This window comes from Diabrotica virgifera, chromosome 3 (assembly GCF_917563875.1).
Source record: "Diabrotica virgifera virgifera chromosome 3, PGI_DIABVI_V3a".
NCBI classification, from domain to species: Eukaryota; Metazoa; Arthropoda; class Insecta; order Coleoptera; family Chrysomelidae; genus Diabrotica; species Diabrotica virgifera.
The window spans coordinates 123258732-123277912 of NC_065445.1; the positions used below are offsets into that span (position 1 = coordinate 123258732).

Consider the following 19181-nt stretch of genomic DNA (forward strand, 5'->3'; position numbering starts at 1 on the left):
CGGGTCTTAAACATTTTAAGCCTCTGTTATTTTCAATGACTCGCTCTATTAAGTTCTCGTTCCATTTTTGTATATCGCGTTTTAGTTCTTTTCTAATTGTTTTATTAAGTTCTATGTACTCTTGAGTATGGCGTTTATTTTGCGCTAGTAGTTGTCTTCTTTCCGTCATTAGTTATTTAGTTTCGTTGCTTATTTTGTCTTCTTTAGTCCTTGTTTTCTTTGTAGTCCGGCTTCGAGAAGGTTCTTATTGATGTTTTTGTTAATTTCGTCAATTTGATCTTGATTATGTGAAGGATCATATTCGAACTTATCCGCTAAGACCTCTAGGAATTGCTCTTCATTTGTTTTTAGTTAAAAGGCATCTATCCGCGTTGTTTGCTCTCTTCTTTCATGTTAATATTTATTTTTGCTCTAACTATACGATGGTCACTACCCGTTGTTACGTTATTGATTGTTGAATGTCTTCAAATATTCGTTTGTTGTTTGAGAGAAAATAGTCTATTTCATAGGGAGTGTCAGAATTGAAGAGAGAGATTTGGGAGTAAGCCACAATTTTACTTTGAAATTAAGTTTATTCGACGTTTCGATTTCCACTTCGGAAATCGCTATCCATATACAAAACATTAATGAATTACCTCTACATTTTTTTTTTCAGAGTGGTGGTGAATCCATTGATGTCAACCAGATCCGATCAGTGAAGGTGTCTCGCGGAGCAAGGAACATCCCAAAAGCGTTCGAAATATTTACAGAAAATCAAACCTTGATCCTGAAACCAAAAGATGGGAAGAACGCGGAGGAGTGGGTTCAATGTTTAAGTATAGTCGTCGCACACTCACATGCGAAAGAGTTGCCTAACAAAAGTAATTCGTTGCCTGCGAGAGGCATCAGCTCTAGTCGAACGGTCATGTGAAGTTTTCAAAATTATTATTATAACTGAATTACTAAAAACTCGAAAATTTGCCATCATTAATGGTGTGGTACATAAACGTATTGACGGTGTGCAATAATAAGCTGTTTCAAACTCGGAGTAGGTTATTGTTTTTATAGAAAATAATTCAGTCGATATATTTTGTTTATTGAAAATTGCGTCGTCAGCAAGCGTTAACTTCGAATATTTGTGTAACAAAAAGGAAAAGGTGTGCTGGGAATACGTCATTTGGAGGAGGAGTCTCAGATGAGGAACACTAGTCTCTCTTTTCTACAAAGAATAATAAATCAACTTAACACACACACTATCGATATCACAGACATTAATGGAATGGATAGAGAAACGGCGACAATAATCGAGATAGTAAAGACAGAAAATAACCTTAAACATGTGAGTCTTCAGAAAACATAATTTCTGCATACAGTGAGGACATTTAGGTTAGAATAAATTAATTTTCTCGAGAATGGGCAATTTTGGATTTCGAAACAGGTCGATTTTTATTTTTAAATTATGAATTTTTGGCATAATATATATCATACTACTAGTGACGTCATCCATCTGGGAGTGATGAAGTAATCAATGAATTTTTTTAATGAGAGTGAGGATCGTGTAATAGGTCATTTTTGTAAGGTTATTTAATTATCTATTCAGTAATATAAATATTAACATTATTATGTATACAGGGTGTCCAAAACCAATTTTTTTAAATTAAATTAATTGAGACAAAAAGAAGAATGTATGTAATTTACCTAATTCAAAATTAATTTTACTGCTGTTAGAAAACATAAAGAATTGTTTATTTGTGAAATAAATATTGTTTTTCGTTAAATACCATGTTAAAGCTGCCACCCATCTGCCTCTTAGCAGTTTGAACATGTATTTTAAACGAAAAGATGAAAAAATAGCTATTTGTATAAGGCTATTAGGCTTTGTGAAATAATAGCTATTTGTATAACAAGGAAGGAAAAGGCACTTTACTCCCATGTTATACATATGATTTTTCCACCTTCCTCAAATATCAAGTAATTTTTTCATTTTTAAATAATTTATTTATGTATTTAACCGTTGATTGAAATATTGATATGGGAAGATCTCTCATGCTTCACTAAAAATTGAGGCATTCTATCACCGACATTCACCGAGTATCTCTATCCTTCTTTCAAAAACGCGAATACGATCTTCTGTCTCTTACAAACTGGAAAATTATTGAAAAATAGATTCTTCGGTAGGTACTGCCCCAGTGGATTCATCGCAAACTATACTGTTAGCCTGTAGTTTCCTGTTTTATTTCGTTTACCGTTACACCTTAGACAAGGAAAGAGACTCAGCCAGCCTTTTTACACACCAGCTCTGTTGCCACATCTAAGAAATTTCTAGTTAGTCATAAAATTTAAATGATTCTTTCTTTGTAAATATTTATAGGTCTGAAATATAATATTTCAATGAACGGTGGTATTTACGTTGTTTGAAACAACTTTTTTGTAGTTTGATATAATGTAACTACTGTCATTTGATTTTTTTCAATACCTATGTATTGTATTACATGAATTGATCGGATTCCAACTTTGTGTTTATCGTTTTATTCAAGAGTATATTCATTTAAATCCTTGATTGAATTAGAATACATATTGTATAAATAAATATTTCTTGTAATTCTTAACGAATTTCGAAACATAATATGCCCACAATAATTATTATTAGTTGCTTTGCATTACACTTATAGAAGGCTTTTCTTGTTATATGTCGTCATATCTACCTTTATTTAAGGGCATATTTTATATAAGGCTTTGACAATAAAGACGGTTGGGACACCGTTTCTAATTAACATATTATGTATCTGTTAATTAATTTAGTTCAGTTTTTCAATTTTTAGTTAACGTTATTTTTAAGAAGGGCAAGGTTAAATTAACAATAGAAACAAAATACGCATAAAAAAACATGAACGTTGGACAAACACCTGTTTCCGATACATTCACAGTTAGGTCTGGATCCCGCGTATGAAAAAAAAGATTATTAATAGCAAGCTGAAAATTTGTTAAAAGCTTAAGGGTGTCTAGTCGGATAATCTTTGATATATGGAAACACTGTAACAGGGGCAGTTTTAATTGTGGAACAGGTTACAAATTTGGAACGGTCAGACCACGAAAACGGCACATATATTTTGTCCGACAGAACAGACTTAAACTCTCCGAACAGAGATTAAACTCTCATGCAAAAATCAGACTGCTATTTATCACCTGTCATAATTCCTCTCATTTGACATATTCTATATGTTCTACTCATTAAAACGCCCATATTGGTGATAAATAGCAGTCTGATTTTTGCATGAGAGTTTAATCTCTGTTCGGAGAGTTTAAGTCTGTTCTCTCGGACAAAATACATGTGCCGTTTTCGTGGTATGACTGTTCCAAATTTTTGACCTGTTTCACAATTAAAACTTCCTCTGTTCCAGTGTTCCCATATATCAAAGTTTGTCCGACTAGACACTCTTAAGCTATTAACAAATTTTCAGCTTGCTATTAATCAACTTTTTTTTCATACGCGGGATCCAGACCTAAGTGATATTATTGTAAAGCTTTTAGAAGAATATATTAAACTTTATTGCCATTAAACTTTAGTCCAATTTACTGTACCTGGATAATTAGCGTGTATTTTAAATAAAATGTTTTTAGGTGCCATCCTTGATTGAAATATAATATTATACAAAGGAGTTTAAAAGGAGTAAAAAATAAAAGTACTGTACGTGGTTTACATTTAATAAATTTATACCTACGTATTGGATATTGACGTTGATTGAAATAACAACGGCATTTAGTCTAGTCGCAACATAGGGGGTCCCGTGGCACTTTTAGTTCGCCGCGATTTGCCAAGTTGAAAATTGCCAATTTTTAACGGTCTCGGCAAAACCCACTTTTTACATTCCAAAACTTTAGTTTTTATTAGAATATTGTCATTTGGTAAATTTCTCCTAGTTTTCTGTAAAAATAATAAATGTTAGTTCATAATATGAATATGGTATATCTCTTCTCATAGCTTCCATGAATCCATTCCATCCGAAAATACCGAGAATATCTCTGCTTTTCCCTTACCTTAGAGCCCAGAAGATCAGGCACAGATGGAGTCACAGTTTCAGTTGGTGTCGAAATTCACTTCGGATCTTGATTTCTGATAAAGCTTGAGGTTTTGTCCTTTCAAAATTTATTAGTTGAACAGCTCTCTGACTTTCATAAATCTCAGGTGCACAGAAAACTACAGTGTACTAACCACTACTGTACCAACTACTTTGTACAGAAAACTAGGAGAACTTTATCAAATGGCAGCATTCTAATAAAAAATAAAGTTTTGGAATGTAAAAAGTGGGTTTTGCCGAGACCGTTAAAAATTGGCAATTTTCAACTTATACTTTAGACCGAACAGTTCGTCTAAAAAAAAAGTAATTAGTGATGTTTGTAGATAATTTTAAGTACTTTAATTTCTGTTAACAGACCATTTACTAAGTTAATAGTTTTCGAGATTTGAGCAAAAAAGCGGAAAAAGCTGAAATTTTTCGCATTTTTCGCGATTTTTTCAATGTTCCTGCCAGAAATTTTGTCCGCAAACCTCATATTCGGATTCAGCAGCCCAAAAGCCATATATAATGAAATAAATCAGAACTTTCCCAGTCAAAACACAATTTTATTGAATCATATACGCTAAATCGCTTGTCATTAGTCGTGATAGCTTAAACCAGGTTCCGACTTTGTTATTAATAAATTATTGCAAAAATAACGGTTTATAGTACGTTTACTCACGGTTTTTGCTCTACTAGGAGTCATCTAAAAAACCACTTGGAATGACATGAAATTTGGCATGCACGTAGCTAACATGTCAAACAAAACAAATGATATTGTGCCGATGTGTGCTTTTACGCTGGGGGAGTGTTTCGTCCCGTTTCGGGGGTGAAAGAAGACACCTTTAAAATAGTCCGGAATTGGATAAACTGATAAATTCTAAGCAACGTTTGTTCTATACAGTTTTTTCACTAATTCAATACTTTTCGAGTTATTTGTGAGTGAATATGTTCATTTTTCAACAAAAAAACAAATAACTCCAAAAGTATTGACTTGGTCAAAAAACTGTATGGAACAAAAGTTGCTTAAAATTAATCAGTTTAACCACTTCCGGACTTATTTAAAAGGTTTCTTTTTTCACCCCCGAAAAGGCGTGACACTCACCCCCAGGGTAAAAGCAGACATCGACACAAAATCGCTTGTTTTATCTGACATGTTAGCCTAGTGTATGCCAAATTTCATGTCAATCCAAGTGGTTTTTTAAAATTTATAGCAAAAACCGTGAGTGAACGTATTATAAACCGTTATTTTTGCAATAATTTATTAATAACAAAGTCGAAACGTGGTTTAAGCTATCACGACTAGCGGCAATTGATTTAGCGTATAAAAATACTATGAAGAAGACTACAAACTTGCTGTAGATAGCGCATTTCGAGCTTTTCGGCGAATAAACTATTATTTTGTTATTAACAAAATAAGAACATATTTTGAGTACCTAATCGCGACTAGTCACATTCGATTCAGCGACCAAAAGTACACCAGAGAAGACCTTAACACTATCAGTTTATTTACAGGACTTCTAATAATTCCTGAAAAACACCTAATTTTACCATAATTTGTTAATAACAATTAAAATCACCACATTTGGGCTTCCAAATTGCTTATCTACTAAAATAAGAATACTATAAATTAGATATTGAATGGCCATATTTTTACCTGTACCGATTTAAACGAAGAAACTGCCATTTTTGACCCTTATTTGTTAATAACTAAAATTCTCGTCCGAACGGTGACGGGCATTTTTGTATTTATTATGTATTAGGTATATGCAGTGCCGCGCCAGCATGTGGTAGCGCCTGTGTGCAAGACATTTAATGGCGCCTAAAATGAACAATTATTTATTGTAACCAAAAAAAACTAAAAATTCTTACACATGCAACAAGAAAATAAAGTAAGTTAAAATAATTAAATAAAAATAAATCTTTGGCGTAACAGCCTAAAAAACTAAAGATATAGGTAGGTAAACATGAAATATTTAGCATTTTATAAAAAATTTAATTTTCGCATCTTCAGTTCGAAAAATCTTTTTATAATATGGTGAATATCAATTTGATTTAATACTGACGACTCTATAGGGATGATAGATCAATTTGTCAACCGTTCTTGACTGATGGTCAATCTTAAATAATTTTTTCAGTTTAGAAAAAATCGTTCAGTAGTGGCATCAGATATGGGCAGAGTGAGCAGAATTGCGAAGAGCTATTGTTAAATTTGGGTAACCTGCAGTAAATTCGTTTAAAAATATAAATTTTAAAATTTTACAAACATCATTCTTTAATTCTTTTAACAAAGGCTGAAGCTGTATAATTTCTTCAAACAAATCCACTCCCCCTATATCTATGAATAGAATCTCATTTTTTTTTACAAATTTCTACACAACAGTTTTAATTGTGAGTTTTCTGTAATGTCGTTTAAATTATATAGAAAATTGAAAGAATCAACATGATTCTCCAATATGGAAAATCTTTCATTTGCTGAAATTAATGCTTGGTCGAGAACACAATAAAAGAAATGAACTTTGTATGACATTTTAGGATCCAACATCTGTTCGTCTGTTTTTACGTTCGTAAGCGAACAGCCTGCTTTTATTCCGACTCCGTAACTGTGTGGCTGGTTGAAAACTGGGCTCCGCATCATGGTACAATAAAGCTTCAATTAAGCTTGGGAAAGTTATTGTACCATGGCTCCGCATCCAGTTTCTCTACAGTTTCATTGGCTGTAGTAATAACATCATTAAATTTGCTATCTATTCGAAACTAGAGCGAGAATTGTTTTAAGGGCGTAGACGTAAAATTTCGCATCAATGTGTTTTAAATGAATTAACAATTTTTTTCGAATCCTGAGAAAACTAATAAGTATTCTTGAAAAATTTAAACGCTGAGTGAAAGATTACATTATTACCGAGGGCCGAAAGTCCATTAGAATAACCGAAATGTTTCATTTGAATGAGATATTTAAAACTAAAAATCACTTCTATGACGTTTATTAAAATAAACAAATAAACATCATATAAGTTTTTAGGGACTTTCGGCCCTTGGTAATAATGCAATCTTTCATTCTGGGTTTAAATTTTTCAAAAATACCTATTAGTTTTCTCAGGATTTGAAAAAAATTAATGAATTTAAAACACATTGGAGCGAAATTTTACCTACGCCCTTAACTCTTCTAAAGCATTTAGCATATTCATTGTTTTTGATCGTAAACTTTTGCTGACGAAGTTAACTTTCATCAGAACTTCATACCATAAATGTGGACTGAGCATATAAATGTAAATGTTGGTATTTTATCTCCTAAACATCTAGCTTGATATTTTGAATCAAGATCAAAATCCGAATGTGTTATATCACATAAAGCATCATTATTTCTGTCAAATTGTTGTACAATGGCTTTAAAGCATAAATTCTGCTGGACCGGTGGCTGCATGTCTTTACAGGATTTTTCTTAATGTTGTTCTGAAACTATTTTCTTGTGGCATTTTTGTAATTAACTATTTTTGATGGTAAATAAGCCAAAATTTTACTAAAAAAATAATAAAATAAAATATTAATAAAATATATTTTTTAGTAAAATTGTGGCTTATTTCCCGTAAAAAATAGTTAATAATTAGGATTTTTCTTGTTTATGCAGATTGTATACATCAATACGTAATGTAGGCAAACTTCAAAGGCCTACTTTCCTTTGAAGTTGAGATATACGGAGTGGCAAGGTCGGTAAATGGGTAAGTGTTGTTGTGACCTGCGTAAAATTTTTGTACCAACTCTAGTGGCGCCCCTTAATTGCTGGCGCCTGTGTGCGCCGCACACATTGCACACGTGGACGGCGCGGCCCTGGGTATATGTATAGTATATAGTACCCAAAAAAACCATTTGTAACCTGGCTGCTCAAGTGTTCCGAACATGGCATATTTTTGCCTTATTTCCCTGGCGTATAAGTAAAAGATTTGGACTACAAGAAAATATATCAAAAACTAAATTTATGGTCATCAGCAAAAATAAAATTAGAGGCGCCCAACTGGTTATCAAGAATACACCAGGGGACTGAGTTAATATACCAGTATACAGTATAGTATACATATCTTGGAACAATAGTAAACGAACAATGGGACCACTCACAAGAAATAAAATGTAAAATAGAGAAGGCTCGGAATGCATTAAATAACATGGCAAAACTCTTTAAAATCCACAACCTTAAACTGGAGATAAAAGTAAGGCTCCTACGATGTTATATCTTTTTAGTATTATACTACTGAGTTGAATCCTGGACACTCACTAAAGCGATGGAGAAAAAACTTGAAACCTTCGAGATGTGACTATACAGACGAATCATAAGGATATCATGTACGGACAAGATAACCAACGAGACCGTATTACGAAGAATGGGAAAAGAAAGAGAGGTGATGTACACCATTAAAAGGAGAAAGTTAGTATATATCGTTAAAAAGTTCGAAAGTTAGTATAACACATAATGAGAAACGGCACCAAATACAGATTACTGACGGTAATACTTCAAGGCAAAGTATTCGGAAACGAGAAATTGGAAGAAGAAGAATATCATGGTTAAAGAACCTGAGGAAATGGTTCTCCACAACAACTAATCTATTTAAAGCATCAGTTAATAAAATCATTAGAGCCAGAATGATCGTCAATATTCTAAACGAATAGGCACAAAAAGAAGAAGATTCGTTTCTATAATCTAAGTTTAAATCCATTATTGTGAAAATATAGTACATATTGTATAGGTAAATATTTCCAAAGCAAAGTCTTTGGCACATCTGGTTTTATTTTAATTCTAAAGCGAACCTCAGCCCGGCAATAAATCACCAGCCAGGACCACTACCCTTCATATAACGGTATTTAAGAAAGATGTTTGCTAGGACATAGTCGAGTTTGTATTGTCGCCCCCGTTAGGTAAATTATTCCAATTCGAAATTTTTGCACAAACTTACTCAAAAAGAGGTCCTTATAACAAATCCACAGGGTGAGAGACGGTACCATAATCGAAAAATTGTTTAAACAATAATTTTTGTTAAACAAATTCACAAAAATAATTTTTTAGATCATTTGGGCCATTCTGAGCAAAAAAGGTATAGTTTTGGATCCCGCGTACCAAAAAAAAGTTGATTAATAGCAAGCTGAAATTTGATCATAGCTTAAGAGTGTCTAGTCGGACAAACTTTGATGCATGGGAACACTGGAACAGGGGAAGTTTTAATCGTGGAACAGGTTAAAAATTTGGAGCGTTAGACTACGAAAACATCCCATCTATTTTGTCGGACAGAACTTCCAATTGATTTGTTACCCTTTTATTAAACTCTCATGCAAATATCAGACTGCTATTTATCACCAACTGGGCATTTTAAGTCCGACACGTAGAATATGTCAAATAACAGGAATTACGTTGATGATAAATAGCAGTCTGATTTTTGCATTAGAGTTCAATGAAAACGTAACAAATCAATTGAAAGTTCTATCCGACAAAATACAGTTTTCGTAGCCTGACGGTCCAAATCTTTAACCTGAACCACTATTAAAACTTCTCCTGTTCCAATGTTCCCATACATCAAAGTTTGTCCGTCTAGACACCGTTAAGCTATTCACACATTTTCAGCTTGCTATTAATCAACTTTTTTGGTACGCGGGATCCAGACCTAGTAACTTGTGATTTTTCTCTAAAATTGATTGTTGTCGAGTTATCCGCGATTTAAAATTTGAAAAATGCGAAAATGGCCATTTTCAATGTTTAATAACTCGGTTAAATATAATTATTAGAGAGCGGAATATATGTAACACAACATTACCAAAATATGCGCATATATATGCATTACTTTAACTACAAATATGCAGGTATTTTTTCTAAATTTGTCTAAATATGCAAATGCATATTAAAAATACTCAAAAATAAAACAATATATTAAATATAAACATTTATGTTTAAAAAATTCAACCTACATCTATGTTTAATACATATTTATTTTTCACATAAAAACAAATGAAATGACACAAAAACTGATATTATAATTAAATTAAGAATCTAAATTATAGTATGAATTTATAATCAAATATTTTTCAAAATTTTCAACTAGCAACTTTTGCCTTCTATCACTAAAAACGTGTTTGGACACAGAAAAAGTTCGTTCTACATCTACTGATGTTATAGGACAATATTTAAAAAATGAAATGTGAAAATGAATGTAACTTACGATTTTGGAACAGGCCTTGCAAAATACTTTGTCTCCACTTAACTTTAACTCGGGAAAACACTTTATCCAAGCGCTTTTTTGAATGGTAGACATATTTAAATTTAATATATACCAATCACTTCAAAAACACTAAATACGATACAACGTTTACTTTAAACAAATGTTGGCCGGAAACTGACAAAATAAATATTAGACCCTTAAAAGCAGGTAGGTACCTACGACTTGCTACGCTAATAAAATAATATTTTTCTGGGAACACCCATAATTGTTAAATTCAGGTAGTAATGGGAAAGTCCAGATAGATAATAATGAGCCATAGATAGATAAATAACGAGCTCGTTCATATCGAAGTTATAAAATTCCAACTAAGAGAGGAAAATTTTAAACTTTTATATAATTTATTTTTAAAATATGCAAAATAAATCGTGTTTAGCTTAAATATGCAATGTTGTGTTTGTTGTCTGAAAATAGCATCTATATGCACTTTGCATATATTCCGCTCTCTAATAATTATTATGAAAGTCGGAAAGTGACCTAATCAAAGTTTAAAACCCCCTCTACAAGATCATAAAGAAATTTTTGTCATTATGTTATTACTAAGCTGTCATTTTTAATTATTAACAATGGGCGCTAAGCGCATATTAGGCGGCCTTCAATGGTGATTGCGAAAGAGATGCACCATTCCAGCCGTCCAATGGAGCATCTCACTCGCACTCACATTGACGGCCGCGCCGCCTCAATACACGCTTAAAGCTCATTGTTGATAATTAAAAATAACATCTTAGTAATGAAATAATGACAAACATTTCTTCAGGATCTTGTAGAGGGGACTTTAATCTTTGGGTAATTTGGTCAGTTTCTGACTTTCATAATGATTACTTTTAACCGAGTTATTAACCCTTGAAAATGGTTATTTTAGCTTTTTCAAATTTTAAATCGCGTATAACTCAACAACAATCAATTTTAGAGAAAAATAACAAGAGACCTTTTTTGCTGAGAATGACCCAAAGAATCTAAAAAAAAATTGTTCGAAGTGAAAAAAAATATTTTTGTGAATTTGTTTAAAAAAAATTTTTAAACAATTTTCCGACCGCGGTACCGCCTGGTACCCTGTGGATTTGTTATAAGGATCTCTTTTTGAGTAAATTTGTGCAAAATAATCGAAAAGGAATAATTTACATAACGGAGGTGACTATACAGCTTGGACTAATAAATATTTTCGATACCGAATATTACCAAAACATTTAGAAATGGCAACGCTGTCGATTGTAGCGTTTTGTGGTCAAATCCAAAAATAATACAAGTAGAATTTTATACAAATTTCTTTGTCGTTCTAAGGGTTAGAGATTCACATATCTGCTCACTAGATGGCTTTTGGCCTGCCATCTATGAGGCGAATATAGCAGAGGTTTCGTTTTCTTTCGTAACATGAGATATCTTCTCCAATACCTCAATCAACGATTTAACTGACAAAATTTATTAGAGAACTAAAACTAACAAGTAGGTACAGTATAACTGTCAACTGTCAAATATAAGTCAAATTATTAATGTAAACATTGTTAAATCAAAATAACAATGTACTGTTTTTACCATTCTGAAAAATACAGGATGCTCTATAAATAAACGTTAAAATTAGATACTTACGTAATAGATAATAGAATATTGTATAGGGCGTCAATAAGTTATTTCATGAATGAAATACCATGACGTCACTTTTACTTTTCCTCCCTCGGGATGAAAAGTACTTTCCCTCCCTCGGGAGGAAAAGTACGACTTTGCTCCCTACAATCAGGTCAGGAAAAGTATACTTTCGGTAGAGGTAGGTGGAAAACATTGTTTCTGTTTTCTGACAGCAGTAAAATGTATTTTGAATTAAATAAATTACATACATTCTTCGTTTTGTCTCAATTAATATAATTGTTTTTAAATATCCTGTATAAGTAATTATGTTAATGTTTATATTACTGAATAGTAATTAAATAACCTTTCAAATGCGCTATAACACGACCCCTACTCTAATTTAAAAAAACCATCGATTAAGTCGTCACGCCCAGACGGATGATGTCACTAGTATGATATATATGCCAAAAAATCGCAATTTAAAAATAAAAATTGACCTGTTTCAGGATTTATGTCCAAAATCGCCCATTCGCGAGAAAATTAATTTATTCCAACCTTAACGTCCTCACTGTATAATTACAGGTCGGGATGAAACGAGTCGTTCTATTATGTAAGATTAATGTACTTATTTTTATAATAGACAGAAAGAATCTCTCTTAGTGGAATAACACCAAACAATGGAAAATAATAATACTGACTGATCAACTTTTCCCGATTTCCATTATAGATCACATATTTATTTAAATCATATCGTTATTATTTGGAAGTGGTTGATAAAATAAAGAATGAAATATATTTTACTATTTCTTATTTAACCGAGAAGGATTATGTACTTTAATTAAAATATCTGCAAGTGAACAGAACAAATCTTTCCCTTATATTTAGTAGATACTGGATCAAAACTTCATAAACCCGTGACCGATCAACATGAAGTGATCTTTCTATTCATAGTTCCAACTTAAACTAAACTTATTTGACATGTATGGGCACAGATGAATCGATTCATATTCTGTCTTTCACGAGCACTTTCCTAGCATTTATCCATCTCATGTAACGGAATGGATAATAATTTTGGCGAAAATTACATCCCATAACTAAATTCATTAAATGTGTTTATTACATGAATAATTTTAGGAATGGTAGAAAACTCAGTAAAAAACTACACGAATCTGCGGTTAATTCAGTCTCCCATTATTTTGTCCATGAGATCTCTCTATTTCAACATCAAATATTTACTTCTTCTTCTTGTTGTGTAGACATGACTGTCGGTTTTTTCAATGCGCCTCCAGGAAGTTGTCATTCCATTGTTTTCGTGGTATTCTCACTGATCGTCTTCCTATTCGATACTAGATACTCGATATTCGATACTAGATCATCTCTCGCCGTCCTTACTACTCTATTTGTTGTCATTCGGCTTATGTGGTCGTTCCTTTCTACTCTTCTATTTTTTTAGTTTTTGGAAAGCCGAGATGGGAGATCCGTAGAAAGACTAAAAAATAGGAAAAGATGAAATCAGGGATGATCTGAAGAAAATGGGAGAGATACAGTGGGAAATGGTGGCACAGGACCGACAAGAATGGAAGGCAATAGTAAACTCTGTAAAGATTCACGGAGTTGTAACGCCATTGATCATGAATATACCTAATTGCAACAGTGTTTCCCGGAAACAAAATACATAAACCAACTAAAAGATTTCAAAAACCAACCTTTGCCTGTGTGACCAACTGTCACAAGCAAAAATTACAAATATACGAAAGAAAGGTAGGTAAGAGGACCTAAAAGGAAAATAGAATTGTGATTGTTAAAGAAAGGACAATATCAATATATTATATCGATTAAAATCGTTTAGACTTTAAAAAGCTTACCCTGTAGTGTGTATATTATAAATATACCCCTCAGTTTTTTTGTTATATTACGCCTAATTTCATTTACTAACTATGAGCAAGATGGAGCAATGTGAGATTAAAAATCTGTGTAACTTCTTTACATCTAGTGTTGACCGTACTGCATGTCATGAATTTAAAGCGGTGTGCATCTTTTTTACATATTCAATCTTATATGGTATAATACTCGATATTTAATCCCACTATTACACCCTCTTGTTGGGAATCCTGTACTATTGTTTTTCTGTAGAAATATGAGTGATTACATATAAATAAAGCGAGAGTTTTGTGTTGACTATATAATATTGTATTTTTTGCGTTAGAAACTACTTGTTACTCTCTAAATTATCTGAAATATTCATTGACCTTTCTAGAATATCTAAATAAGTCGCAGAAGTTAGTATCCAAATAAATGAACTTTTCATAAAATGTATAATTTCAATGACAGTTTTAAGTAGTACATTGATACATATTCCTATCACCATTTCAGCTAGATGCTACTACCAGCAAATTTTTACAAAATGAAATTTTCATCATCATCATCAGTGGCGCTACAGCTCCTTATGAGCCAAAGCCTTCTTCAGAACAATCCTCCATTTGCCCCTGTCTCTGGCAACTCTTCTCCATGCTCTAATTCCAATAGATTTTAAGTCATTTTCTAAGTTGTCTAATGTCTGTCCCACCTTGACTTTACAGTACACGAACATACGGTAATACAATCCTTATGGGAGTTTTTAGCGCGGCGATGCCGATTTTCTTCAAAAGAATTTTCGATCGGACATTACCAAGGTCCTAAAAATGTAGGTCTCTAAAAATGTTAAATTAAAACTAACCCGTTACAGTCAAGTAAAACAATATTTTTCATTGTTTTTTTTTGTGAGTGATAGCCATTTTCGAAAAGTAATCAGCAATTTTATAATCGATATGCGTAAAAACTTTTTTTGGTTAAGTTAGGATATTCAACATTAAAAGTGGATGTTGTTCTATAATTTATGTATTGACAGTATAGACAGTTCTGAAGTAATGTCAAGAAAAATATAAAATACATTGTCAGTCAAGTTTAAGTAAAGTTTTATATTGTCCTACCAGGTCCTACAGTTGAGAATAAATAAAGTATAATAATTGTTGATGGTCAGTTCACCTAAATTAAATTATAACAAAGAATATTAAATAAGCTTAAAATTATTACTGATAACATTTTATTGAGTAACTCATTGCTTATTTAAAAAATTTGGATCCTAATTGCAGTTTATTGTCATTCTTAATGACTGATTTCCAAGATGAAATTAATGTCATTTTAATGTGTTTACACCACAGTGGCAGTGAAAGTGAGGAAGACGGGATTATAGAAAGAAGCTAAAATATATAGTTTAAATGTATTTTAATTATTTCTGTAGGGTTTAACATATTTATGCGCTTAAATACATTGATATATAAATGTTGTATACAAAATTATTTTTATTTTGTTCACATAAAGGTATTTTTCGGAGAAAAAAAATGTTTTAGAACCCCTGACAGCCACAAAATGTCAATAATATTAATTAGGTTATTAATAGTTATCCTATTCGCGGTGTGCAAGTACTTGGAAAGGGAAACGAGAAACGACCCTGCGCGAGTCGCGGAGAAATATTGCAACTATCTTAAATAATTCATATTGTCAATTGAAATTGTCAAATTGACGTATATTTCATACCTTCTGTCAATGAAGCAGAAAAATTATATATTGCTCCACAATATTGATATGATATGCAATTATTATATAAAGGTAAATTTAATTAATTGTATTTTGCTTGCAGCTGCATTTTAATAACTAATTTTATTTACTACATACAATTGTTGATGTTTTCATAACATAACCTGAATCTTATTTTTTCTTCTTATTATTTGTTTGGACTATGGCCTTGACAATTATCCAGTAACCAGGACTAATATAATTAAAAGTGCGAATAATAGTACAGAGCGTAGAAATAGGGGTCGCTTTGTCGAACTTGCACGGTCCCAATAGAAAAAAGTATGTTTGCTTAAAAGCTGTTTCTGATAAAATTTGGCATCACTGTTGGTCATAAGAACCTGTACTGTAAAGTCAAGGTGGGACGCACAGTAGGTACCTAAGTCTCGGTCTTCCTCTTGCTCGTTGTCCTATCGGCCCTCTTCGGTCTAAAATTTTTTCTGACTATGGCGTCTGATTACATGACCTATACCTAAGGCGTGCTATCTTGATGAATTTTACAACGTCAGGTTCTCCAAAACTTCTATACTGCTCAAAGTTGTAACGCCTGCGCCACAAACCTTGTTCTTTTATGCCTCCATATATTCGTCTTAGGATTTTTCTCTCAAAACGTTTGAGCAGTTCTTGGTCATTCTGCGTAAGTGACCAAGTTTCTGAACCATATGTTAGCACTGGTCTTATTAGTGTTTTGTAGACAGCCAATTTAGTTTTTCTAGGTATTTTTGAGGCCATCCGTTTTCTTAAGCCATAGTAATACTTATTGGCGAGCACTATTCTTCTTTTAATTTCTTCACTGACATTGTTATCTTTAGTTAGCAGCGAGCCTAAGTATATGAAGGTGTCGACACCTTCCAGTTCTAGGTCGTCAATTATTATTCTTGCAGGTGTCGGGTTGCTTGACCTAGTGCAACACATATATTTGGTCTTTTGAACATTTATATTTAGCCCCATTCTCTGTGTTGTCCCCATGTTATCTGCGTATCCGACAATTTGTACTGATTTGTTAAAGATAGTACCATTCGTATTAATTTGGGACTCTCGAATTATTTTTTCTAATGCCAGGTTAAATAAGAGACACGATAGTCTTAGTCCATTTTTGCAATGAAATGGTCTTGAGAAATCGTTCTGGATCTTTACCACGCTCTCTGCTCCTGTGAGCGTAAGTTCAGTTAATTGGACAAGATGAAGCGGTATTTTAAATTCTACCATAGCAAGTAGAAGTTTACCTCTATTAACTGAGTCGTATGCGGCTTTGAAGTCCACGAATATGTGGTGGGTGTCGACGCCGAACTCTAGGGTTTTTTCAAGGATCTGCCTCACTGTAAATATCTGGTTCGTTGTTGATTTATTAGGACGGAAACCACACTGATATCCTCCTACTATTTCTTCAGCGTAGGGGAGAAGTCTTTTTTATAATACGTTGGACAACACTTTATATGCCATATTGAGTAGAGTGATGCCTCTATAATTATAATACACCATCATGTCTCCCTTTTTGTGTAGACACAGTACACCCAACTTCCAGTCTGTGGGTGTTTCTTTCTGTTGCCAAATTGCAGTTATCAGTTTATGCATGTGTTTCAAGAGGGTGGCGAGCACTATTCTTCTTTTATTTTCTTGACTGACATTGTTATCTGTAGTTAGCAGTGAGAATGAAATTTTCACTTCGATTATATTGATTGATCCGTATGCTCCCAAAAAACCAACACTTGCAATTATTGATCCTCAGAAATCAAGCATAGACTAGCACTGGCCCGAACCGCAACAGTTTTCTTGTGCCACTCCTATCAGAAATTGGAAATCATCAAGTCTACCCTGACCTTGTTTACAGCTGACCTAAAAAGTTCATTAGTGGTGCAGCCAAACCACTCTCTCAAATTCCGCAACCATGACATTCTCCTACGGCCTGGATTCCGTTTTCCTTCTATTTTTCCTTGCATTATATTTTGAAGCAATGCGTATTTATGACCTCTCATCAGGTGACCCAAATATTCGAGTTTTCTTCGTTTTATCGTTAACAAAATTTCTGGGTCTTTTCCTATCCTTCGTATTACTTCAAGGTTTGTGATTCTTTCAACCCAACTTATCTTCAGCATTCGACGGTAGCACCACATCTCGAAACTTTCAATAATTTTTATGTTGTTTTGTTTGAGAGTCCAGGCCTCTACACCGTATATTAGCGTGTTAAATACGTAGCCTCTTAGCATTCTTAATCGTAGATGGATGCTTATATCTCTATTGCAGAAGATGCAGTTGCAACAGTTAAATTAATTAAAATATGGAAAAATCAAACAATAACAAGGAATACTAAGCTCAGATTGGTCAGGGCCCTTATTTTTCTAATTGCTACATACGCAGCTGAAACATGGACTCTAAAAATCGATAGAAGTAAAATCGAAGCCTTCGAAATTTGGGTCTACAGAAGAATTCTACACGTGTCCTGGACAAAAACACTTCTTCAAGTGCCATCTCGCGACGGAGGTCGGCAATCATCATAGCTATTCGGACATTGGAGACGGCTGCTCTGAAAAGTTCATTTGATGTACATCCGTACCATTCTCTCAGGTTGCGCAGACAATTATTCTGCGTCTCCCTATGCTTCTTTTTCCTTGAATCTTTCCCAGCATAATCAATTGGAACAAGTTATATCTCTCTCCACGTGTAATATGTCCGAGATATTCCAATTTTCTGGTTTTTATTGTATTTAAGACTTCAATAATTTCTTTATTCATCTTTCTCAGGACCTCTTTGTTTGTGACGTGTTCTGTCCATGATATTTTCAGAATTCTTCTATATACCCACAACTCAAATGATTCCAGTTTTTTCATTGATGCCGCATTTAAGGTCCAAGCTTCCATTCCGTAAAACAGAGTAGAGAAAACGTAGCACCGAGCCAAACTTACTCTTAGCTCTAGCTTTAGATCTCTTGTGCAGAGCACTTTTCTCATTTTGTTAAAATTCGCTCTAGCCTTTTCTATTCCAATTTTAATCTCCTGGAAGTAATCATTTGTGGAGTTGATCATTGTTCCCAGATATGCATATTGGTCTACTCGTTCGACATTGGTTCCGTTTATGAGGAGATTCTCGTTATTTCTTTGAGTTTTAGATATTCTTATAAAAAAAACAAAAGAACAAAACACAAAATAATATAAAACCAACCTGTCAATTCTGGGAGAGCTTCATATAAAAGACAGGTTATTAAAAAAAGTAAACCGAGTATACCGATTACTTCTGCCACATAGCCAGAAGAACTGTGACCGTGAAGCTATTGGTAGTAGAACGAAAGGTAGAAGGCTGAAGACCAAAAGGAAGGTCTTCAACAGGATAGGCAGATCAAATGAAGAGTCTGGTGGAAAAATTCCAAAGTGAAGTCGTCCATCTGGCACATTATTAAAGCCAATGGAGACAGCAAGCTAACAGCTAATAATATTTTTTAGAGTGTCACCATCTCCTGACAAGAGCTGAAGGAATGGGGAGGGCACTGATTGATACATGGAAACGAACAATTTAACTTTAAGCAACTTGACAGGTACTTTTATCTTATTTGCTCTTTCTGAAGAATAAAAAATTAACAGTCTATCTACTATCTAGTGTATCTACTCCAACAAAAATGGGACGTAACGTCCCACCAAATGTGCAGGTTAAAAAGATCTCTGATTATTTATTTGGAAACTTATTTGATAGTTATTTATCTCTTAAATGATATTTGACG

The 19181-nt window shown here is 33.2% G+C and overlaps 1 protein-coding gene across 1 annotated transcript in view; it reads left to right on the plus strand.

The window, feature by feature from the left end:
* LOC126881288 (protein melted) overlaps positions 1-14023 on the plus strand; it is a 141758-nt gene extending 127735 nt beyond the window's left edge. The window contains exon 12 of the mRNA XM_050645483.1: positions 656-14023. Within this exon, the coding sequence (XP_050501440.1) occupies positions 656-910 (255 nt within the window). The 3' untranslated portion in view covers positions 911-14023. The remainder of the gene's footprint in view (positions 1-655) is intronic.
* The last annotated feature ends 5158 nt before the right edge of the window (positions 14024-19181 follow it).